We start from the raw sequence: 25,401 nt of genomic DNA on the forward strand, positions 1-25,401 counted from the left end.
AAGCCAGGATTTGATCTGTGTGAAAGGAGTGCATGCTTCATCTGGAGAGATCAATTAGACCTTAAAAGGATCTGCTCAGAGATAAAACGTGAACCTGAATCATATCTTAAATCCCAACATGGGAAAGTTCAGATGTACCACTGAGTTGTATATGCATATTTAAGATTTATCTTTTCATCCACAAAAAGGGAAAATGGCTAACTTGACTTTAGTTGTTTTAAAGGTGCTCTTCCCTCTGCTCTTTGTGAAAATTGTAAAAATAAACTTTGTGCAATTGGCTTACAAGGAGAGAGCTAACTCTGCCTGACCTTACTGTACTGCAAGCTGGTTTTAAGATAGAGGCTAACAATCCATCTTGGTAGAATCAAAACTCAATGGCCTGGAAACATTCTAGGTTTCCGCTAGACTTAACGGATAGGTCTGGCATCAGTCACAACCCTTAATGAAGGACTAAGCCATATTATCAGCAATATGCCTAAGGGACCTGAACATTTCTATCTCACCCATTGTACATTAACCACACTGGTCACATAGACAAGGGAAAATCAGAAATGAAAGTTATTCTTTGCAATGTGATGATGTTGGTGGAGTCATTTTTACTTGCTGACAAAAGGGTTTAATTTCAAAGAGTTCTTTTTGAAAATGTAGTGCACTTAGGCTTCCAGGTTTCTCTCTGGATCTCCATGATCCACGCTGCCCCCTCTCTAAAGCAATTACTTAAATGAATGGAGCTAAATAGACAGAGGAGAGGAGACATGTGGATGTGTCAGTCTGGTAAATCTGGAGGCAATTTGGGACTAGGAGGCAAAACAACCACACTCCGCCAATGTAGGCAGGAGATGATGCTTGTTTAGTGGGCCCCTGTAACATGTCCCAGCTGAAATAGTCACTGTTCTGTGAGAGGCTGTTAGTTGGATGAAAGCTGGTACTCCAGGCTGCTGAGCTTCTGACAGCTGCTTTCCTTCATTCCCGACTAGCTACTAGTTGTTGTCTCTGCTGGTCATTCCTGTTCAGTAGAATAGTGCCTGCAGTATGGCAGTTCTTACAGAAAATAATAGTGATTTGCAAGAGTCTGTTACAAAAGGCAGACTTGAGGTCTTCCCCTTTCCCTCAATACCTTTCTTCATCCAGTTTCTTCAGCATAAGACCCCAAGACACACTAAACTAACATTTAATCTAGATACATTAAGCAAGTTCGGGTTGTCTTATCTTCTCACTGTGTCACTTACAAATATTGCACTTGCCCTACTTCTGTTTAATTGATTTTAATACATGCGCCCCAAAGAAAACAAATTACACAATCAAAATTTTGATGTCTTCCCTGTATCCCTTCTGGTAAGCTTATGGTGCTGTCAGATAATTTCTGCCCAAGGACTCCAGCCCTGTGGAGTTCTCATAAGGGCAGCTCTCCTTCCTCAGGTCCACACTTCACTATGGCAAGAATTTTTCTTTATTATTATTACTTTTTGCTTGGTTTATTAGCAGATAAAGTTTGGTTAGTCATTGTGTATTGTAGGCTGCACAGAGTTCTCCAGTATTTCAATGTTTCACATTTAAATCTGACAATTCTTTGACACCCCCATCAAGGGACTCTTAATAATATATGAGGTTTACTTAGCTAGTGCTTTTTGTATTCCTGTTGTTGCAGAGCTCATCCTTTGGAATACAGTTCTGTCTGGGTTTTTTGGTGTTTTTGTACTATCTCATGGTCCAAATTAAGAAATAAAGCTTGGGTTGCACATATGATAAAGATGTGGAATAGGTCACGGTGTTAGCAAACAGATGTGAGAAAACTAGAACCTTGAAAGGATTTTGGAAGAACTTTGATTCTCCATGTTTCTCCTCTAACCTGCACTGACCTTTTCCACCCAGCATATTTTACTTGTTATTTGCTCAGCTAAACATTATCTCCTGTGTGTACAGAAACTCTCAAGTTGTGTATCAGAGGCTTGAGCCTTCAATGCTTAATGTCTAAGCAACTCCCTGGAGACTATTGGCCTGCCTGGAGGCACATGTGAGAATAATTAACTTTAGGTTTAATGCTCGGATCCTAAGCTTTTTGTGCCTGGTGCCATGTCTCTCAGTGTGTCTGCAATTCCTAAAAATAGTGGCTGCCTAGTTCTAGTTGCAAGCTTCAGGCCATACTGCAGTAAAACTTTTTAATGACTACATTATTGTTTCAATTATTTCTTTACTTTTTTCTCCAATTCTAGCTCCTAGTACCTGAACAAATTCTAGCTCCAAGTGCCTTGACTGATATTGCAGTTTCAGTCCCATGGATCTCCAAGTTGACGCATTGATGGATGTAATCTGTAGCTTTGGAGTAGAGAAAATGTATGGAAGAGAAAAATACTTGTTTTCTCTTTCTTTCTCTTTTGAAGTGGCAGTTTAGCTGAACTCATAAAAAGTCAGAACACGTCAACCTGGCGAGGTCTGTTTGCCTTAGTTGTCTGTATAGGCTTTATTACCCAATCGACTGCGCAAGCACAGAAGGTAGAGATGACCTGGAGTTAGTGATTTCCAAATAGCCTTTACTCATGGCCAAGGCCACCAACTAACACGCATTTAATTTTATGAATTTTCTTAATTTTCTTAGAATAGTAGCATATGCAAGTTCAGACAGTGCTGCTGTCTTTATACAAGCACAGTAACTAAAGTATTTGTTAAATGCCATTACAACAGTGAGATGTCTTTATTATGGAGAAAACTACGTTTAAGTCTATTCTTAGATGAACGAATCAGTGTCTTTTCTGTAAAGTAACAATGTGGTAGCCAATAATATGGATTTTTGTAATAAAAGAACTTGAAATTTTATGTCATAGCAGTGGCATTATTAAAGAGAGCTTGTCTACAGTTATAAGGATATTTTAATTCCTGCAAGACAGGATAAAAAAAATCTGTAACTGTACTATCAGACTGGGAAAAATTTATTTGGATTAGGTTTTTATAGATGAAACCAAGCAGGGGTTGCTAAAGCTGCTGGTCTGAAGTTCAAGAATGAACTGTATTATGGTTTGTTCAGGATGTGGTAAGTATTTTGTCTAAATTCCCTTGGTGAAATATGGATGTAGATTCTGCCAATAACTTGCACTTTATAATAAAAGGAGTTTTGGGCTTTAAAAAGAAGCCTGAGTATATTGGAGATTTGAAGGGCAGACTTGAATGTTAGTTAAGCAATTGAGAAGCAGCTGCTAATATCAGTAAAGCCCAGTTTTCCTTCCTGGTTTGCCCTTACATAGAGCAGTTGATTACAAGCACAATGCAAGTTGGTCATAGCAACTGATTAGGGAGAGATTTTTCCTTCTTTCCTTTATCCTGTCATTCTGAGGGAGGAACAGATTGTAATCTGTGTCAGGTATTTCTGATAGAAAAGCTTCAACAGATGTGACAATACAAGACACTGCTGCCTTACTCCAGTTATCATAGCACCCACAGAGCTTGCAGTCTACACTTGCCATACAGGTGACTGCCCGTCTTTCATAAACGTCATGCTTTTTCTTGTATTCTTGTCTACTTGAGCATCTGTCACTGAAACTGAGAGAGTTTTCTGACAACATATTTTCATTCTGTACTCTCAGGGTCTCATCTATTATGTTTCACTTCATCCATATTATTTGGTCTTCTGTACCTAATGCTTCTACTTGAGTTAAGAGTTGCTTGGGTGGCTAATTAGGCTGATTGTGTAGCAGTTTCTTTTCTGCTGGAAAATTACTTTCTTGAGGATAGATCATGATAGTTTGTATCCCAAGGATTCACCTTCTTTCTGAGAGCCAGATTTTTGTGCATATTTAAGAAATCATAAGGAAGATACATATTAAAGTGGAAGAAAGGAAGACAACTCTTCCTGAACTCAGTAGTGGAAGATTGTCACTTTTGATGCAAATGTCACTAATGGATTCTGCTTTCTACACTCTTTGCACTCCCTTTTTTTTTGCCACAGCTAAGCTAAATTTTTCATATGAAAGACCTTGAATCTCTTTTGTGTTGCTTCTCTGTTGCCACTGCTCCAAAAGTATTGGTATCTGGATGTTTCTCAGCCCTACCCTGGTCAGAATGAAGTCCTTTAATCTGTAGACAGAGTTAAAAGGCACGATTTGCACTGGAAGCATGAGCCTATTCCCTTACTCAGTGAGCTAAAATACTGTGAACACAGGGGATCTTTCTGGTGAAATACCATAGTGGACATAAGAAGCGAATGGTCACAACAAAGGACCTTGGTTAGCATGAGAGGGGATGGTAGCTGGTTCTCACTGCAATACATTATTATGGTCTTCTTTTTTCCCCCATTGCTTTTTTGTCTTTTGTGTGCTAGAACATGCCTCTCTCTTTCCTCACCATTTCTGACTAAATGGACGATTGTCACCTTTAACCTAAGTTCAGATCACTTTGACAGAATTGCCAACCCTCATAGTTTCATCCCAGTAATGGGATTTTAGCTGTTGTTGCAGCTGATCTGTCAACCCGTGACATGCCAAAGACTGCAGATATTGCAACCTAGCTGTGGGAGAACTTCCCCTTTCTGTTGTTTCTTCTCTTTTAATTTTTTCTTGTTTCTCTGTTTCCTAAAGTAGAACAGTCTGACTGGATTGCTGCAGAAGTCAGCAGGAGTTTGTTCTTATTCTGTGAGCCGATAGGGTTTTCTAGATGAGGAAGTTAAAAGGAAAACAAACAAAAAAAAGCTCCAGCAGCAAAAAGTGACTCTGCTTATGAACCTCTTCCTATGAGCACTGCATCAGTCCCTTGAAGATTTCCCTTCCCTGCTGCAGTACGAAAACTGGGATAAAAGAGGAGGGATGAATCATGGAATAATTTAGGTTGAAAGCTACCTCTTGTTCATCTATACCCTAGGGTTCTTTCACCCTATTCTCCAGACTTAGTAAGGGACAAACGGATCAGGCTGCATTTAGACCCATGGTAGTACAGGAAATCTGTGGAGTTGCAGGTGAGAAACATGTAATACGAGGTAATGAATTAGGCTTCACAAAGGGCAAGTTTTGCCTGACCAACCTAGTGGCCTTCTGTGATGGAGTGACTACATCAGTGGACAAGGGAAGAGCTACGGATGTCATCTATCTGGACTTCTGTAAGGCCTTTGACATGGTCCCCCACAACATCCTTCTCTTTAAATTAGAGAGGTATGGATTTGATGGGTTGACTGTTCTGTAGATGAGGAATTGGTTGGATAATAACATCCAGAGGGTAGTGGTCAACAACTCAATGTCCAGATGGAGATCAGTGATGTGTGGTGTCCCTCAAGGGTCCATATTGGGACCAGTACAGTTTAATATCTTTATTAATAACATAGACCGATCGAGTGCACCCTCAGCAAGTTTGCAGGTGACACCAAGCTGAGTGGTGTGATTGACATGTCTGAGGGACAGGATGCCATCCAGAGGGACCTGGACAAGCTCAAGAAGTGGGCCCGTGTGAACCTCATGAGGTTCAACAAGGCCAAGTACAAGGTCCTGCACCTGGGTCAGGGCAACTCCCGGTATCAATACAGGCTGGGGGATGAAGGGATTGAGAGCAGCCCTGCCGAGAAGAACTTGGGGGTACTGGTGGATGAAAAGCTGGATGTGAGCTGGCAGTGTGCGCTCGCAGCCCAGAAGGCCAACCGTATCCTGGGCTGCACCAAAAGCAGCATGGCCAGCAGGTTGAGGGAGGTGATTGTGCCCCTCTACTCCTCTCTGGTGAGGCCCCACCTGGAGTACTGCATCCAGCTCTGGAGTCCTTAGTACAGGAAAGACATGGACCTGTTGAAGCAGGTCCAGAGGAGAGTCACAAAAATGATCAGAGGGTTGTTCAGCCTGGCAAAGAGAAGGCTCCAGGGAGACCTTATTGTGGCCTTTCAGTACTTAAAGGGGGCTTATAAGAAAGATGGGGACAGACTTTTTAGCAGGGCCTGTTGTGATAGCACAAGGGGTAATGGTTTTAAACTAAAGTAGGGTAGATTCAGACTAGATATAAGTAAGAAATTTTTTATGATGAGGGTGGTGAAACACTGGAACAGGTTGCCCAGAGAGGCTGTGGATGCCCCATCCCTGGAAACATTCAAGGTCAGGTTGGACGGGGCTCTGAGCAACCTGATCTAGTTGAAGATGTCCCTCCTTATTGCAGGAGGGTTGGACTAGATGACCTTTAAAGGTCCCTTCCAACCCAAACTGTTCTATGATTCTATGAATTCCCTGGCTGAGGAAAAATAGACAGATGTGATGCACATGTCAAATGAAAGATGGAGGTTTGTGGACCTTTTGGGACCATTGCCACCAGTGACAACTCTTAGAACAAGGACTTGATACACCTTATTTCACAAATGATGGGAATAGATGTCAAGAAAGGGAAAGGTCCCAAAGACTAAAACATAATCTTTGCCCCCAGAATCATGACTTTATAAGTTTTTGGAATATGACTCAAGTTTTCAATTTTTATATTAGTGAGGTTGTAATTTAGGGTATAATGTAGTTCTTACCCAAAGGAGTTTTCCAGGTGTCTTCAGGTTTCTTTAAAATTCTTCCTTTGAATGGTATGATTGATTAATTTCTTTCTGAGGTTTGAGGCGGGGAAGTAAAGATGGAGGTAGATTTGACTTGCACCAATGAGCCTAGTGAGACAGCCTCTTTTTTCCTTCTGTGAGTAGAGATTGTTCTCCATTGCTCTATATAAAACAAGCAAATTAATAAAATTCTCATGTTTACAAGAAACATTTGCAGCATCAAACATAAATATGTTGAAGCTTATCAGAATAAACAGCAAACAAAACATAAAAGTAGTATTATAAAATGACAGTCAGTGTCTTTGATTTCTAATTAGGAATTTGGATAGGTTTTCTCTGTTATATTTTAATGTAAACAAAAAAGATGCAGCTCTGTGCCTTAACTTTTACTGTAGAGGGTTTGTGCAGTGTACATCTCACCAACTGATTTGAACAGTATGGCTGTGATAGTCATGAAACACTGCATACCAAAATTTAATGTCAGCAGATGGAAACATCTCTGTAGTTTGATGGATCCATGTTTGTGCATATGGCAACAGATAGAAAATAATTCTTGGAATCTGCCTTGATATACGTCTTCTGTGATTTCAAGTTAATAGCCCTTATAGTAAAAGTTATAGAAGAGACTTTCAAGAGCAGTACATATTGGTTTCTCTTCCTATGGTGGAAGCTTTAGATTAAGTTCCTACTGATGTTGATGGGACTAGAAGCAAACCAATGCCAAGTGTCTTGGGGAACTTTTACTATGTAAGAACTCTGAAGAAGTGGCTGGTAAATGTTTTCAAAAGAAAATGCTCTATGAGTCTACGTAGATTTCAATGTATGAATGCATGGTAGGAGAAAGTTAACAGTTCTATGTTTAAAATGGAAAAAGCAGAAGTTTTAGTTACTAGGGAAGCTATGAGAATAATTCACTTCTGAAAGAGCTGGGTGATGATAGCAATTTAGCAGTTCTGACCTAAGTAAAATATATCAGAATCTTCAGCAAACCAAAACATTGTGACAGACAGTATAGATGAAATGAAACAAAAAGTGCTGTGCCTTTCACCTTTTAATCCTTTAACTTGAAGTAATTTTGAAATTAAAGAGCTTTTTAAATGGGAAGAAAACCAGAAATGTGTCATTTTGAATACAGCAAAAGGAAAGAAAGAATTTGCTTATTTCCAATCTAAGCAATTTGGGCAATACAAACCATATATAACTGTTTTGATTGACATCAATTTGCGTTTTTTTCCCCACAAAAGTTGTTGGCCAAAGTGTTTTGCCAGATCTGTGCAATCTTGACTCCTTTGGCTGTCCTGGTTTGGCCCAAACCAGGCCAATTAGTCTTAGAGAAACCAAGGTCACTGCTAAATTCCTCACTGCTTACGAGTGAAGAGCCGAAGGGGGTCGCACCTGCAGGGAGGAGCAGATGGAGCAGGTGGCCCAGAATTGACCAACGAGATATTCCATCCCATACATGTCATTCTCACTTTCCTATTTATCACTAACCCACTGCCTCCTGGAGGTGGGGCCCAGGAGGGAGGGGCCCTCCTGTCTCCCACTGATTGGTACCAGCTTTGCCAATTTTCCAGTTAAAAGCCTGCAGGTGTGATGGCAGGGGGAGCTATTGCATTTTGCCCTCTGCCCGTGCTGGGGGGAGCTATTGCATTTTGCTCTCTGCCCGTGCTGGGGGGAGCTACTGCATTTTCCCCTCTGCCCATGCTGGGGGAGCAACTCTGCCTGAGGAGGATTTCCAAGCTCTTGATCTTGGTTTTGTACATATTTGTATATATTTGGTTATTTCTATTATTATTGTTATATTCTTTTTCATTATTATAGTTTATTAAAACTGTTTTAACTTTCCAACCCATAAGTCTCTCTCCCTTTTCCCTTTCCCTTTCCCTTGGGGGGGGGGGAGAGGGTTAACAGAGAGCATCTGCCACCTGGTTAATAGCTGGCCCAGCTTTAAACCGTGACATTGGCTTATGCACAAATTACATGATATGATGCCTAAACCAAGAACACTGTCTCTCCAGGATCTCCTTTCATAGGGTAATTGAGAGCAAAAGCCTCCAGGGCAGGTTTATTATTTTAAATGATCGATAGCTATTTTCCTGTAGAAATCAAAATTTGTTTTAAAAGCCAATGACCAAAACTAAATTCAAAGCCTGCATTTCTTTGGCAGTCCTTGAAACTCTGAGAATGGTATTCAGTTCAAAGATTAGGACACTTAAATGTAGGTCTCTACCTGTACACATTTATGTATAAGCAAGGTGCCCAGCTCCTATTCTAGTCTGTGGAGGTTTAGGGCTTGATCAGGTTGTCATCCCACAGTCAGATCCCAGAAGCCTTTCGGTCTCTGAAGACTCTATGAAGTTGACAGATTTGACACTTGACTTATGGGATCTGCATTCCTGTATGAATTGAGTCTAGAGATTACATGGGATACCACAGGGCATTTCAAATAGCTCTAGATACCTGTGTGTGGACAAATGAGTAAAACCCCTTGTTAGTGCCGTCATTTTAGTTTAGAGATTTATTTGGTTTACCCTAAAGTAGACACGCATACTTTGGCAGCTGCTGGTGTTCAGCTCCCTGCTTGTGCTGAACAGGTCTCCATTGGCTATATTAGCAGTTTTGAGACCTAGTTCACGTATGGACACCTACAGATAGGTTCCTTAATCTGAGCTGACTCTGACTCTCTGTCACTCTCAAAACAGGACTTTACACTTTTTTAAAATTATATTTTCTTATAGTCTTTGGTGGCACAATTTAACATTTTATTTTTCAGACTATAACATAAATTATTTTCATCTATATATGTGGCATCCAGTTTTTTCCTTTCTTTCTTGTATGCTCACTATATATTCATTATAAAAATCTATATTACACTGAACCTAGGAACTTGAAGTAAAGGCTGTTAACTTATGAAAAACACCTGCCTCTGAAATATTATAATTACCTCTCAGATAAGCATAACAAGCAGTGAAAATTCTGTATTTCTGTAGTTATTTCTTGTTGCTCAGCATGTTTTTGACTGATAATACATAAATTGTAATAATGGTTCTATAGTGCTGGTGATAGTTGCACGTGTGTTTTATCTGGCAGGCTCCAGGTACATTGTTTTTTGTACATTTTTACTGGTAGTTCTCTGCACAAAGGTTCAAGGCTGATTGGCGGTGCAGTTTGGTGTACTGATCTTTAGCAATAGCTGTAGTAGAGTAACACCTTAATAAATGCTGTTCAAGGCCAGTTTCCAAGGCTGAACTTTATCACCTAATAACTTTGATCAGAGGGGTAGCAAATATTTGCATAAGTACATGCATGTGGCTTCAATCTGCTGTATTTTATTTACAGCAGTAACTGTTTGGAGTAGGGTCTGTCTGAGGTCTCCTCTGGAAATCAAGGTTCATGGTTTCCACTAAACCAGCACTTTTACTGGACTCTCCTCCTCTTCTTCTGACTCCATCCTATCGTATCTCCTGAGAGCTGCGCTGTCTGTCGCTCCTTCCTTTAAACTTTTGTTCTCCCTTACTCTTTTGTTTCCTAACGCAAGCTTACTTCAGTGGTGATTGTGCCATGTTCCTTTCTTGCTTCTAAGCTTGCTGAACGCACCATTTAAAATCACATTCTGAAGTACTGCTTTTAAGTGCTGTTCTGGCTTCCCATCAATTGAATTTGCTTCACTCAACTGAGGCTGCTTCCCAATGTCTTTAGCCAGGTCAAGTCTCAAAAACAGTACCTCATCCTCACCCATCAGCAATCTCTGTCACAGTCACTGGTGCTCCTCTTCTTAAAATGTTATCTCTTGGTTTCTGCATAACTGCTGTTAAGATATAACCTTTTCTAGCCATTCTCCTAACAAAACATTGATCCAAGTTCTCCCTTCTTGCACTGTAGCAATTTTCTAGTGCTCTTCTGTCCTACTACATCCATTCGTATTTTTGCTGCAAAGGTTGTTTATCTATACTGTGATCCCTCCTCCCTTGCCACCTGCATCCTTTATAGCACCAAAGATAAACTGCTCTTTTTTCACTTTTAAGGAGCTTCATAGCTTAACTCTCACCTATCTGCCATCTAGTATTAACTATCTAATTCTCATGGTTTAGATCTGACGAGATCAAGATGCTTTAGTGTCAGTGATAAACCTGACATTAACCAACTTGTTGGTCTCTTCAGACCAGTAGCTGGCATGCTGGCAACGCTGCCTTGTCGTTTACTTGCCCTCCTATAGATGAATGGTTTTCACCTTGTCTTTTCCTTAGATCGTGACATCCTTGGGAGAAGCATGGTGGTTTTGTGCTGTGTTTGTATAATTCTTACAACAAAGTCCTCATCTGTGTGGAAATAATATCAATAATAAATAACAATAGTAAAAATGTTCTTAGCAGGGAGGCCAAGGAATAAGCATGTAACTTGTGCCATCATTTGGCTTTAGAAACCACTTGTGCAAGATGGGGCTGGCCCATCAGCCCTCGCCTCTGCTCTGCCTGCACCAGGAGCCTCAGCAGTTAGCTTGGGTCTTCTGAATTGCAACCATGCATCTACCTTCTGGCATTGCAATGCCTCCTCTAGCAACCTAATGTCAGCCATCTGCAGATAGCTCTGCAGTGCAGCATATCTCTGTATATCTGTATCTGGCAGCCGTAGCATCTGGTTATAGTTTCTGCCGATTATGCAGAATTCTTAATGGTTTATCATATGATCAGATTTCAGGAAAAGTCCTTTGACTATAGCCTCTTTACAGATGCAGGAAAAGCTCTTCTAACTCCAGACACAGAACTTCAATGGACAACAGTTGTTTTGGTCTGTTTACACAGGTTTGCTCTGTCTAAATAACACCTGTAAGAAGCTAATATACCAAGAGTATGAGGCACAGTTAACAGAACCCATATAATTGACTGTTGCTTGCATGATTAATGGTTTCCCCTGTCATTTTTAACATCAGCTTTTAATCCTCATAAGGATATTATTCATTATTCCAAGTTCTTACATCTAGGAAATAAAATATCCATGAAATGAGTCAGTTTAATGTGGAGGATATATTTTTAGGAAGCCACCCCTTGACTGTTTGCCTTTCCTGAGACTTCGCTTACTTGGGCAGAACAGTCAAGCTGAAATGTCACATAAATTGGAGAGGAAGTCTTTCCCTCAGCGTAAGGAGCAATTATCATTAAAGATTGGAGCAGAGCTGAGGCCACTGTAGGTCAGCAAGGCCTAGATCTCCTCTCACCTGCTGATGCAACCCTTTGGGCAACATTCTTCACCCTGTGCTTCAAACCTGTCGTGCAAGTTCGTGGTGGTGAATGATAAAGCTTTCGCAGGGACCAAATGTTCATTCTGTCCACAATTCTCTTGCAGGCTCTGATTTGCCTTTTGAGGTGCTCCATGCGATATAGGCCAGACATCTGTACGGGGCATGGGTTGAGAAGAGACAGGGGAGCTGGCACTGATCTCTCTATAAACCGAGCGAAAGGTGAGCCTGGCCACGGCACAGCTGGAACGGGCATGTCAGAGGGGTGGCAAGGACCAGGCCCTGTGCTCCAGCCAGCCACCACTTTACGCAGTGTGCTCACCAGCAGCCAACGTGAGGACGGAGGCCTCCCAAAGCCCTCCAAAACCTCGCAGAAAACCATCCATTTTCTTGAAAAGTGCTGAGCACTTGCAGGTTAAGCACCTCTGAGAACAAGCCCATTACTTAGGAGTCTTATATGGATCCCGAGGAAGCTCTGCTCATGCTTGTCATATTCCCCTGTACTTCCACTGGCAACGTGGGGCATTATTCAGAAGAGAAACCTAGGGTGAAGTGAACCTCTAGCCTGACCTTTTCCAGCCTGTACTCTTTAATGATGTTCTTATGGATGTTTCTGTGTCTCAAGTCTGTGGACACTGGAGACTGTGAGACATCTAATCCCCTCCCAATCAACTATTACACAAATGCTACTGAGAGATAATTACATGGCTCCTCACACTGAGGACTTCTCAAAACAAGAGTGATTCAGTCAGCCAAGGTGTTTTAATCTTTCAAAATCTCTATGGGATCCTGCTGTCTGATTAGATGAGTTTCAGAAATTACTGTTATCCTTAAAAAGATAAGTAGTCTGCAGGATCTTATTTATCAGTGAATTATTTAAAATGAACTTTTCATTTTAAAAATCTGTGGCTCTTTAGTGAATCGCTCTGAAATACCCTCTCTCCCCTTTCATGACACGTAAACCACTGAAGATCATTTGATTTGGAGTGTGTCCCACAGAGTTGTCTGTCTTGGCAGAAAACAAATTGAAGTCAACAACAGTTAGCAAGCTGGGTATTTACATTGACAGCAGTCCATTTAATAGCATGTAACCTTTTTATTGTTTTATGCTAAGGTTATTATGAGGCAATGGCTGCTTTTACCACCAAACCTCCTAAATGCAGCTAGTTAGAGAAGGACAGACTGCAGGCATAATTATGATCAAGCCCCCTCTGTGTGATGCTTAACTGTGTTGACCTTATTGTGATGTAAATAAGAGCAGATCTTGGCCCTATCTTCAGGCTGCTGACATGTGACTTTAGCACTCTGTGCCAGTCATAAATGGCAAATACCTATTTACGTGGCTACAGCTATCCATTTACACCAAGACCATGAACAATATCTTTTGAAGCACCCTATTGATAACTAAGCTATAGTTATCACTAAATTTTATTTCATGCTCTCAGGAAAAAATATCCCATGACTTTTCCTCTTTTTGCTTTCTTTCTTTTTTCTTCAGAAACTTGCATGAAAGGTCTTGTTATAAACACAAGTTTATCTTGATATTGCTACAGTAAAATCCAAAAACAATTTAAGAGCTTTAGGTAGGACTTGAAAATCTTTGTTCAAAACCACAGTCACCAAAACCACTGTTGACAAGTTTTGAAGAGTGGCTGCCCAGAAATGCTGCAGTTCTGACTGAGAGGAGCAGCACTTTGCACACAGCTTTGACCCTCCATCTATCAGGATCCATGGACCAGGAAGTCCTCTCCCTCTGCCGTGGGGGAGCTCCTCAAAGCAAGCCTCGCAGATGAAGTCCCCACACAATGCAGTGGCAGCTTCTTCCTTTTAAAATTTGGCTAGGATGTTTTTAGCTTCATCCTGTCAAGCAGTTCCAGGCTGAACCTTAACCTTGAGAAAATCATCAGCGTGCTGCAGCTCACAAGGGCCAGGTCCCAGCCACTGAGCCTCCTCCATGCTGTGTCCTCCTGCTTCATGCTCATGTTGCTGGAAAGGAGCTGATTCAGCCTGCTGGAGGCAGATGACTCTGACCCTTAACATCCAGCAAAAGCTTATCTGGGGTAGTTTCTTTGTGGATGAATCCCAGCTGGTGAACAACAGCTATGGCCAGCATGGTTTCAGAAATGTAAAACTGTCTTGTTTTCTGGTAAGGTGTCTTGTTTCATTAGTAAGGTCATCCTGTCACCTCCAAGAACTCCATGATGAGGTAAAGATTTATTTTAGCCTGAAAACTAAAACATTTTCACTGCCCAGATTCCATCTGCTCAGCTAAAACACCTCCTTCTGATGGGTTTTGAGCCACCTGCTCTCACTCAGCTGCCCGTGTCTTGCTCCTAATCCCAAGATCACTGCATAAAGGCACCTCTCTAGCCCCATGCAGAGCTCATCTATGTCCAAAAAAGCTTGAGCACTTAAACTCCGTGGTGTGCTTGATCTATAATGTGCTTGTGCCTCCCTCAGGAGGTACCCCTCGCTCTTACCCTTTACAGGACAACCACAAGGTTAGAGTCAACCCCCGGGGTGTGGGAGAGACTGGGCTCAGTTCCCTCCTGTACTTCAGGGACTTCAGTCCCATGTTGAAACTGAATCTTTTCTCAGCTAAGGTAACACTTCAGTTATAAGGGTACAATCAGGGAATCATGCAAATTGTCCTGTTGAATCTGTTCCGTTTTTCAGAGAAAACAGGCTACAGATTCCCTGAGAAAAGGACTGAATGCCTGAGCTAACCTAGTGGTTAGGGTTTTCACCTGTGGGGTGAGGTCTTTGCCCCCCTTCTGCCCATATCACTTTATGCATTTGACCTAGTGAGTATGTAATGTGAAATACTCACACAACCCATGGCAGAGGCTGCCTCCTTCCACCAGCCTGGATCTGCCCAATATTTTTCTAATTGCTCTCGTAGTCTTTAGTTTTACCTTTTTTGGTCTCCTGTCTTAAGAAAAGTACTGCTATTAGGAGAGGCAGCAAAGAGAATTGCCCTGTTATAACCTTGTGTTGTCCATGACCCTGGCAAGGCAGATGACTATCGATTGCTGAAGTATTTGATTACATTAGCTCAGGCATAGCAGCCACAGACTTTGTACTCTTTTCTCCCCTCACTTGCATCTGGGTGACCCCGATAACAGGGTTTAACTGAGGTTAGAAAATTAGCAGCCATGGCAGCAAACCAAAATACTTGTGTATAGCCCAATATAAAAAGAGAAGAAATCCCTATCCAAAACTGTTCAAACGGTTCATATGTATGTCTTTTGTCACAAAGTGGAAGCGTACTCAGAGGGTTATACTGGATCTTTTCAGTTGCATTAAGATCAACATTTAAAAGTAACATTGCTCCGCAGAGTCCCCTGAAGACATGCTGATATACTCGTCATGTTACAGGAGTTCAGAACTGGGCAGAAAGAGCTCTTGTTTTATACACTGATCATCAATCCACACGTTATGGGTCCAGCTGTCCATGGAGAACTGCTACTCCAGCAACAGAGGAGCGATGGGAGGCTGCGTGGCGAGGGCCACGCTCCCCCAGGAGTTTCGGCAGGAGCATCCGAGCCACCCCTGCGGGACCCTGTGTATGGTCTGGCAACAGTGCTGGCTTCTGCCAATTTACGATTACTCTGCAGTTAAGACATTGGACTTAGGTGGGATGGATACGGGCCCTTGTGCCTGCCTCTGCTGTGGTGTGTTACCTGGGAAAGGTCTCGCTGCCTCTATTAGGAAATATTTGAATTAGCTCTCCAGGAGAGCAATGTGAGGTGTATTAAAGCTGGCTATTTTAAAGTATGGAGACCTGTATTGTTATTATTAAAAGATAGTTGCGTTGCATGAACATTTGGGAGTTCTGACCATTCCTTAGTCATATCTGCCCTAGCAGAAGTATATCTCTTCCATTGGACTTGGATTGTTTAAAATTTCTTTGAAAACAAAGCTTTGTACTTTGCATATTGGAGTAAATAATTTTTAAAGCAAAGTTGCTCATCATGTGCATCAATATATATTACAAATTTTTTAAAAAATTACAGTTATTTTAATTGCAAGTAGACAGTTTTGATTATTTCCATTAGAAATTCATAGGGATTTATGCAAGTTGCAATGAAGCACTTCTTGTTCTAGAATGTCAACAATTTTAGCACTGACTTCAAAGCCAAACATAAACTTGCAAATAGCAGTCCAGCCTGACAGAACTTCACAATTTTTATTTGCTTGCTTTTCATCTTCTTGGTCTGAAATTGGCTGAAGGCTATAGACAAAACCTAATATATTTGTAGCATTTATCTGGTACATTCTGAACATTAAAGACTGACCTAATCCTCACTGAAAAAAAACCAATGTGAAAAAGTAAACCTCAAACAGAAACTGAACCTTCTCCCTATATGCCTGCTGCAATGAAAAATGTGGCATTGTTCCCTATAGCTGAACTTCCAGTTAAAATGCTGAAGTCCCTATGAAGGGACTGAAGGACCAGAGAGACCACACCAATACCTTTCCTAATACCCTCTGTAGATCTGCCCATGTGGCAAGTATCCAGAAGGAATGAAAAAGGGATATAATAAGAGGAAGATTTAGTAGTTGAGGGAAGAGTGGGTTTCAGAGTCCCAGAAAAGAAAACAGGCATCTGACCTAATGCACACACTGTCGGCATAGTGGGGAAGACTGAGTAATGAGATCGGGCCAGTCAAGCAAAGCCCTGAGAACGTAATTCCAGCGGACTGGGATTGTTACACCAGAGCGGAAGGAGGAAGAAGTGCCAAGCAGACAATACAAACATGGAGACACTGGCTTTTGTATCTCCTGTGCTGTCTCTGAGAGCATCGACACTTGGGAATAAAGCCAGTAGCCTCCCCACTATGTTCAGAACTTGATTTTTATCTGTGGGGTGAATCCTGTGGCATTTTTACCTTCCCCTCATTTTCTACTGTTGGTATTCCTTGGGTAGCTGAAAGTCAGATCAACTCTAGGAGCTACTGTATACTTCAATTTCTCATAGACCAAGGGAGCTGAAAGATAACATTAAACCACAATCAGAGCAGTCTGGAGCAGTCAGTTTGAAGGAGACAAGAGGATGCAAAAGAAGGCTTAGTTTTCCAGGGAACCTAGAATTAGTTTAGCAGTCATCTTATCTTTTGTTATCTGCTCTTGTAATTCTGTGTTGAATTCCTTTTCATCAAGGGAGGGTATTTTGTTTAAAACATTGCATAGCCTTGCTACCCTCAAAAACTGTTGTTTTAAGCAGGATTTGTTTAAGAAAGGGGGAGTAGATATTCTAATGGTAATAATATGTGCCAGGGTACATGTAATTATGATAATGTCAGGCTTTCACATGTTCTCTGAGTCGGTGCTGACTTACATTGAATGTGCTACAATTTATATAAATAATACAAAAATATAATTGACCGAACTATGAAAACAAGCTGTACCTAAAGACTGGATCCTTCCCTTACCAAGAAAACCAAAGTAATAATTCAAAAATTTGTAATCCTGCTCCAGCAGGGGGCTTGGACTAGATGATCTTTCGAGGTCCCTTCCAATCCCTAACATTCTGTGATTCTGTGAAAACCACTTGCATTATACATAATAGTTTAATATTATACATATTGCAAATAGCAGCAAATTGGTGTTCTCTGTTCTCCTTTGAATTAGATAAAATTACAAAGACAACACACAGGTAATAAATAATCACACATTACAGAATCTTTTTTTTTACCTTTGAATATTTAGCACAGTGGATAGTGAGAAGAGAAACAGATACATAATTTAAAGCAGTTCTAGGACTCAATCCAAAATTCCATGTTTAGGAAGATCTCTATCAGCTAGACTGGATGTCTTGCCAGAATGTGAAATTTGAAAATATCTAGTAGTCCTGTATCTCATCTTCTGTGATGAGGCTTCCTTTTGAGTCAGGGACAAAAGGTCAGACCATACATTCTTAAAAACATACAAAACCAAGATAACAACAATATTTTAAGTCAGTTTGTTCTTTTCATTGGCAGACGATAAGAAAGCTATCATCTCTTTCAGCCTGAAGATGTTTCATTAAAAAATGGACTTTTGTGACATCTATCCATCCATCATTTGCAGCAGAAAAGGACAGGGATGTTACAGAGAACAAAATTATATTATCTCTGGAACAATTGTTCTTATGGACATGCCACCACTACAAGTGAAATGTGTGGGCATACTACTATGATAACTTTAATGGAATTAGACTAGGAAGACTTCAGGAGTATGACTGATGGAGGCTTATGGAAATACAGAGTTCAGAGAATGGTGCAAAATCCAACCAGAACCACTGGTGAATATATGGTGGCTATTTATTTATCTCCCTATTGGCATTTGAGCTGGCTAGTTTAAAGCTGGCTTAGGTGGCTTTGGCATAAATCTCTGAGAATGTTAAGACATTAAAATGACAAACAGTGTAGAGATGCATTTGGTTCAGCCAATATAATTTATTCTAATACAGTTACAACTTTCTGAAAAGAAGTATATTACAATGAATACAATACAAGGTTTGCAGTTTCACTAGAACGTGAACATTTTTGTAGATTTTCTTCAAGTCTTTTTCTAGTTTTTCATAAAACCATAAAGGTACTTCCCCAGAAAACTCTCCCCTCCCACAAAATTTTTATTTCACTTGTGGGGAGAACCACCATCCCCAACATTTCAATTATAAAAAAGAGTAAGTTTTAACTGTAGTTAAATTTTGACAATTATTTTGAATTAGCTGATGAAATTCTAACTAACTCTGGGAAAGTATTTGCTGACAGAAAAATAAAGAACTACTGTACACGCACAATTCAGAATCTTAACTTGCATTTCAAAATGGTTGGTAAAAGCGGAAACATTTGTATCAACACAGTGCATTAAACCCACTGCGTGCTGCTACTGTAATGGTATACATTATACATTTTCCATTAGACTGACGAATACAGATTTTCCCCCAAGACTTGCAATGTTTCATTTGCATATATACATAAAATATATATAAAGTATATGTTATGTAGTGTTTTTATATAGAACATAGTTTATATGTATAATATAAAATATATATTCATAGACGTTTCAGTCTATACCTGAAATCAATGTCATTGGCTGGTTGCAAAATACCCAGTCCTGCACGGGATTGATCTAAAGAAGGACATTGCACATTATTGTCCACAAGCTCTATCTCAAAATATGAAAATATCAAAGCCAAAAATTGTTTAATTTCATGGACAGCAAATAACCTGCCAGGGCATTTTGCTATGCCTGTCCCAAATGGCATATAGTAATACTTTAACTTGCGACCGTTGCGGTAGAAGTCAGTCTTTTCTTCTCCATTCTCATTGAGAAAGCGATCATATTTGAATGTCTGCAATAAAACCCACAGAAGAGTTACTTGACATTTGAATACCTCCAAAGACTAGATAATGCCATTAAAACACAAAATGAAGGCTGGGAAAGAAGAGCCTCTAGCAGTAAGCATTGTACAGTAGCACCAGGGCCCATTGTGGTGTTTTGGAGAAGGTAGTCCCTGAGATGTTCTGGTATGTGGGACATGATCCCAGGTTCTTTGCTGATAACTCTCCTTTTCTGACCTCTTAAAATAAGGATTATATCATGCATCCTTGTTCATGCAGCAGAACTGGAAGATTTCTCATTCTGTGCCTTTGGGAAAATATTATCCTTATCCTTGTCCTCCCTTGAACCCCCCCCATAATGATGATCTTTCCTCACTGAGGAAGGCAGTAAGTAGAAGGCTCTCTTGGGCTGGCAGCACGCTTTTTGGTTACACTAAAACATGCTTTGCAGATAGTGCTTGCACTTACTTTAGTCTTTTTCTTGCCTATCACTACATCTCCAGGTGTAAGAACAGACTGTCTGGAGTAAAACAGAAAACCAGCCATGGGGTCACCCCGATAAATGCTGTATTAAAAGGCATGTTAGCTTCTGCTAGAGCTCAAAGTTTAATGCACTTTGATAAATACTTACCAAGGGATCAGCATAGATTTCTGGATCAAAATGCAACAGCTGAGGATAAAGAGCTACAACATCATCACTGCGAATATTGTAAAAATCATTCTCTAAGTGCAAAGTGAAATCCTCCTTGGCAACTCGGAAAGTCATGGATGCACTCGATAGCCTCATTGCCTCCTTGATGATGCTGTCTGTAGGGAGAGGAAAAGAAATGATTACCATGGAAATAGTATGTGTGTGTCCTTGGGGGAGGTCATGCATTTTGAACTATTTCAAAGCCATTATCAAACCCTGCATTTATTAGAAGAAATATTTTCACAATAACTTTCTAAATGCCTAAGAAAGTATCTTTCTCATTTCTTTTTAGCATTGTTATCCCTTCTGCAGATAACACTGAGAACATAATCTGCTTTCCCTAGAAAAATACTTATAGTTGATGAAACAGAATATTTGAAAGTGAGACATATTTTCACTCTGAGATAAAGAATAAACCAGTCAAAACTGGAAACATAACAAAAAAAAAGACACAGTGTACTGACCAGGATTTTCTGAAACTTTAAGAGGTGGTGCATAGAAACCAATACTCAGAGTTATTTGGGGGTTTTTGTTTCAATATAAGCTGACTATTTTATTTTTTTTAAAAAGCAACAGTAGTTAAAGGTTGACATTTTCAAAACTTTCTGTAACTTGGACACTTTTAAAAATGTGCCTGTAAGTTAAAAAATATTAAGAAGAAATAAATGTAACGGTATTAGAAGATCTTGCTTCACATCATAAGAATTGGGATATAAAATTTGGCAACACCGTTATATTTGATCTAAAGTCATTGCTAAACAAAATATTGTTCAGAATTATCCATGGGTCTCCAATACTATGTTATACAGCTGTGTAGCAGTATTGAGATATGCCATTACCCATGAAAAAGTGCTATTCATGTGAATTTTGATACTCTCAGTATCACCTGGGACATTGGGAAGACGGATTGTGTTGGCTATTGCTAAGGAACATACAGGGTTTTGTTCTAGTGTTTGTTGGCTATTTCCATAGCAATTCCCTAGCAAGCATTTATACAGTAACAAATAGAAGACTGTGAAAATTGTGGGGTGATTTTGGTACTCCTGCATAAAATAATCATACCTAGTACTGGCATATTATCCAGCTGTTTTCGGTTCAAGGAAATATGTTTGCCATCTAAGCTGATCTTCTCTCCGGCACTTTCCAAAATACTTTGCACTTCTTTGGTAGCAGCTCTCATTGCTTCTGGACTCCTAAGATCAAAAGAATAGAAATATAAAATAATTTTACATTTAAGAATGCTTTAAAAAGGAATTTTACCATTACCTTTCTTCCTGACTAAAATTTAGTTTGTTAGCTGACAAGTACAAACTTCTAAAATGAAAATGTTGCAGCAAAGTGCTTACGATGATATCTTAAAAAAAAAGAAAAAGAACCTCAAGTATTTGATTCTGTCTCCAGTGACAAGTGGGACAGAACTGATGTGTATAACTCAGGTAATAAACAGTAATGTCACTAAAAAACAATGCCAAGAATAAGAAATAAAACCATCGGTTGTAGATTAGGAAATAGCCCCACTGCAGGTTGAAAGTTTAGGAACAGGATCATAGATCAGTTTTATAACACCACATATCCTGGATGATGTCCTATTATGTGGCCATATTCTGTCTAGCTGAAAAGAATCTTCCTAATCTAAAAGTCCACATAGTATCCTTTACTGTCTAGACATTCTTGCAGACAGAGTATATGAGCTATGGTGAAATACTTATAGATAATAAAACAGGATGCAGTAGTGTCTTGATGAAGTCACAATCAGTCAGGGTGTTAAAAGACTCCAAGGCCAGAAGACCTAAAGCCAATGCATTCTCGCAATGAAAAGTACTAAAGAACCTCAGGTATTAGCATTGGCAGGTCGATATGAGGGTGCAAGCCACTGGCTAAATAAAAGCATCTGCAGTTTAGATACATACTTAAGAGTTAGTCATGCTGAGGTAGGTTATACTCCACAGAGGCCCACACTAAAATGGACATTTAATAGTATTATCTGAACTGTCCACTCCTCTCATGAGTAACAAGCTCAGCAGCTGCAGTCTACACTGCAGCCTCAGTAGGATCTATCAACGTATAAACTATTTTCCATTAAGTATCTGTGAAAACAATAATGAAGTTAAAGCTCATTTTGCCTGCTCTAGTGAGAAGGTCAAAAAAAGTCCAATTATATTGGGAGCCTTCAGTACAATTAATGTTCTGACTGCAACCAGCACTTTTAACGTCATATCATATAGATTTACCCCAAAGCTTTCTTGACAAAATGTAGCATTGCCCTGGAGTGGTTGTTTTTTTTTTAAAAAACTTCCACAGAATTGCACTGTGGTACCACTACTTGGTCTCAGAGAAGTGAAGGGGGTTTCTGTGGCAGTCCAGAACAACATGCCACTTCTGTTGTAATCTGTAAGTTTTTTGACACTGATGAGGTATCAAGCAGTGGAATTTGTCTGTACTAATGAACTCATTTCTGAAAGATAACAAACATTTTTCTTGTTTGGAAACAAGAAGCATTGGGACTTACTTAAGAAGGTAGAACAAGCTCCAAAACGTGGCAGGAATGGTGTTGGCTTGCGAGGCCCAGAGCACCGCCACGTGGGTCTTTGCTTTCTCCATGTCATCGAAGGTTGACAGAGTGTCATTCAGGAACATGCGGAGGGTGACAAGCTGAGAGAGGTTGTCCCTCTTCAGGAGGTTTTTGTGGAGGAGTGCCTCTCCCAGCTTCTCACGTGCACTGTGGGCACTCTTGAAGAGGTGGATAGGCAGCCCTGCCACGAGGGCTGGAAAGATCTTATCAAATTCCTTGAAGTTTTCGAGGGCATTTAGGATATGAGCTCTCTCAGTTTCCTGCTTTGACGATAGATTTTTGTCGTGATTTGAATTAAATTCTTTACCAAAAAGTGTTAAAAAGCCAGACTCAAACATCACCTGGCAACAGAACGTATAAAGTCCGTCTGTCACCCAGGATTTAGACTGAAGTTTAGATGTTCTTGACTGCAGCATGACATATTGTAGGTTTTCCATCATTGCTTCAATGAGGGCATCTAGGGCATTACCTTGAAGGGTTCTAATGAAAGTCTGATGAAAATTCTCAGTGGTGTTTCCCTCTGCTGGGTCAATGCTACCATGCCCAAAAGCCTGTCACAAAATAAATCATATGCATGATAAATAAAGCCTGACATAACCTTAATGATAAAGTCTAACAAAAATTAAAGCCAAAATATAACTTCATAGCTCTCTAGAGGGAAGCATAATAAGGGCTATTAATACTAGAACTGATACTTTCTTAGTGAACCACAGCAGTTAATTAGGCAAATAAAATAGATTCAAATAGATGCTCACAAACAAATGGACGTGGTTACCTAGATCTTCATTCAACTCCCAGCGACATCAACAAGAGACTTTTTGCTTGCTTCAGTAAGAGTTTGACTGAGCTCCTACTGTGTTGCATTGTTTTTTTAAGGCATTAGGACCAAATATTCCATAGCGGTGAGCACCTCCTGAAGAAAGTTTCAGCTTCAGGAAGCTATATTATCGTTTTGCAGATAGTGCTAACTGTATTTCTACTTTAGCAATTTGGGATACTACATGACTAAATAATGTAACTCTCAGACAATCCAAATCACTGCAAATTTCCTTTCTGTTAAGGAAAGGGAGAAAAAGACCCCAATGTTTTAAGCCAATAGAAGTGCAGAAATGTGAACCCAATGATATTTCAAAGATTGTTATGCTAGAGGGATTAACTGGGTATGTCTGTCCTGGCAGCAGATACTTTGCATGTTAGATATTAAAGCCATTTTTAAAGTGGTACCTTGGCAGAAGTAGCAAAATGGAACTTTTTCCAGTCCAAGTGTTTTCCCTGTCGTATCAATGCATGGTATGAAAAAGGGTCAGTCAGGAAATGAATGTATTTCCCCGCTACTAGGCAAGTGAAAATGTGTCCATGCTGCTTCTGCTTTTCTCTGAGGAATTCAAGGGGGTTGGCACCGAACTGCAAGGCACAGCCGAAGTATGGGAGGAACCCATTTTCAAGTGGTGGCTCACCTCGTCGCCTACAAAGCAAACAAAAGCTGAATTTTAGAAGTATGTACAAAGATCTCTCCTCCAGGACTACAGGTAAGTAAAATGGTGATGCTAGGCTTTTTGTAACGTGAAAAAAATGTAAAAAAAAACCCCAAACAAACAGTATATTGGCAAATAATTTTCTCCCCTTTAAGGAGTAAGCCTATTGTGAGGTTTATGGCATACAACAAAGAATAAATTTAACAGGCTGTATTATAGTAATCATAATAAACCACAGTTTGATTATGTCATTTTTCTTTTCCCTAGATCACGAGTATATTTTTCATTCGTTTAAATGCGACATTGTTGCCACTAGCTAACAGGCACAGCTACATAATTGTCCCGTAAATGAATAATCCATCCCACTAATATTGTCTGATACATTTTTGGGCAATGGTATTCACAATTTAATTCGGATACCAAGGGGAATAGCCTTTTGAGTGTAGAAAGGTTGTTATTATTGGCATATTCCATTTGGACCAGATCCTGCTGAAAACAGTGGGAATTTTGCCATGATCTTCAGTAAGGATAAGAGTTAGTCTTTTAGGCAAAGTGTCATTAAGCGCATGCTTTAAGTTAAGCATATGCTTAAAGTGATTCATATGCTTAAATGATATTTTTATTCTCAGTCAGAAAACTACTTTCCTGCATAAGGACACCATAGCTGCTAAAATAACTTTCAGATAATACTTCAGCTTTTCGAGTAAATTCCTGATGGTTATTATCTGAATTAACTATTTTCACCTTTTTTATTAAACTTTTAAAAGTAAAACAAGAAAATGACTGCTGAAAAATACAGAATTACAATGGGTAAGCAAATTACTTGCTCTTATGTAAATGTGCCAGTAGGATAAATGCTTTTAAGGAATATGCATTTGATATAGTAAGGTACATAAATATTATCTGTACTAAACTGTGTAACTAGATATGATAGACCGATAATATGAAAATGTTTGTAAGTAGGTACTAAACTATAATTAGATATAGGTATGTCTTAGCTGTGATTACAATGCAGGTAAAACTATAGCCCAGTACTTTAGGAAATCAGAACATGCATATTCATATTTTAATTGCCTCATTTATGCATAGATTTGTATCTACAGCTATGTCTAGATGTTACCTCACTATTATTAAAAAGCCCGTACACAGAAATTGTGTTGTAAAATAAATCTTAAAAGACAAACTACAGTGTTGCCCATGCTATCCTGCATCTGTCCAGCTGATTGATAGTCTTAATATTACACTTTTAGTAATGTAGACAGTATATTTGACAGAAATAAAGGCTAAGTACACTGAGATGCATTTACAAATCGATTCCTTACCTCCTCCTCCTCCCTAGAAGAAACCAAAACCCACAACAGAGTATTATCACTGTTGCCCAGATCCATGATACTATGAACATTTCTGGTAATGCTCAAAAACTTCCAAGTGGAAAACTGGTAACAACCAGTATGGCAGGAGAGGTGACTGAGAATGATACAGATGACAGGTCACAATTTATATACAGTAGGTGCACCACTGTATCTAATGGCATTTAGCCAATCTAGCAGGCTATTGATTAACCATTTCTGGAGGGAGCCTGTTTTGCCTCTGTTCTGACATC

The 25,401-nt window shown here is 39.8% G+C and overlaps 1 protein-coding gene across 1 annotated transcript; it reads right to left on the reverse strand.

Annotated features, from left to right (window-relative positions):
* Positions 1-18,771: 18,771 nt before the first annotated feature.
* On the reverse strand, positions 18,772-25,200 carry CYP7A1 (cytochrome P450 family 7 subfamily A member 1). The gene is made up of 6 exons (XM_068396926.1): positions 25,121-25,200; positions 23,548-23,788; positions 22,261-22,874; positions 20,814-20,944; positions 19,692-19,867; positions 18,772-19,071 (listed from the first exon to the last, which is right to left on the reverse strand). Exons 1-6 carry the CDS (start codon positions 25,198-25,200, stop codon positions 18,772-18,774), a joined length of 1,542 nt encoding a protein of 513 aa, XP_068253027.1.
* Positions 25,201-25,401: the final 201 nt, after the last annotated feature.

This window comes from Nyctibius grandis, chromosome 3 (assembly GCF_013368605.1).
Source record: "Nyctibius grandis isolate bNycGra1 chromosome 3, bNycGra1.pri, whole genome shotgun sequence".
NCBI classification, from domain to species: Eukaryota; Metazoa; Chordata; class Aves; order Nyctibiiformes; family Nyctibiidae; genus Nyctibius; species Nyctibius grandis.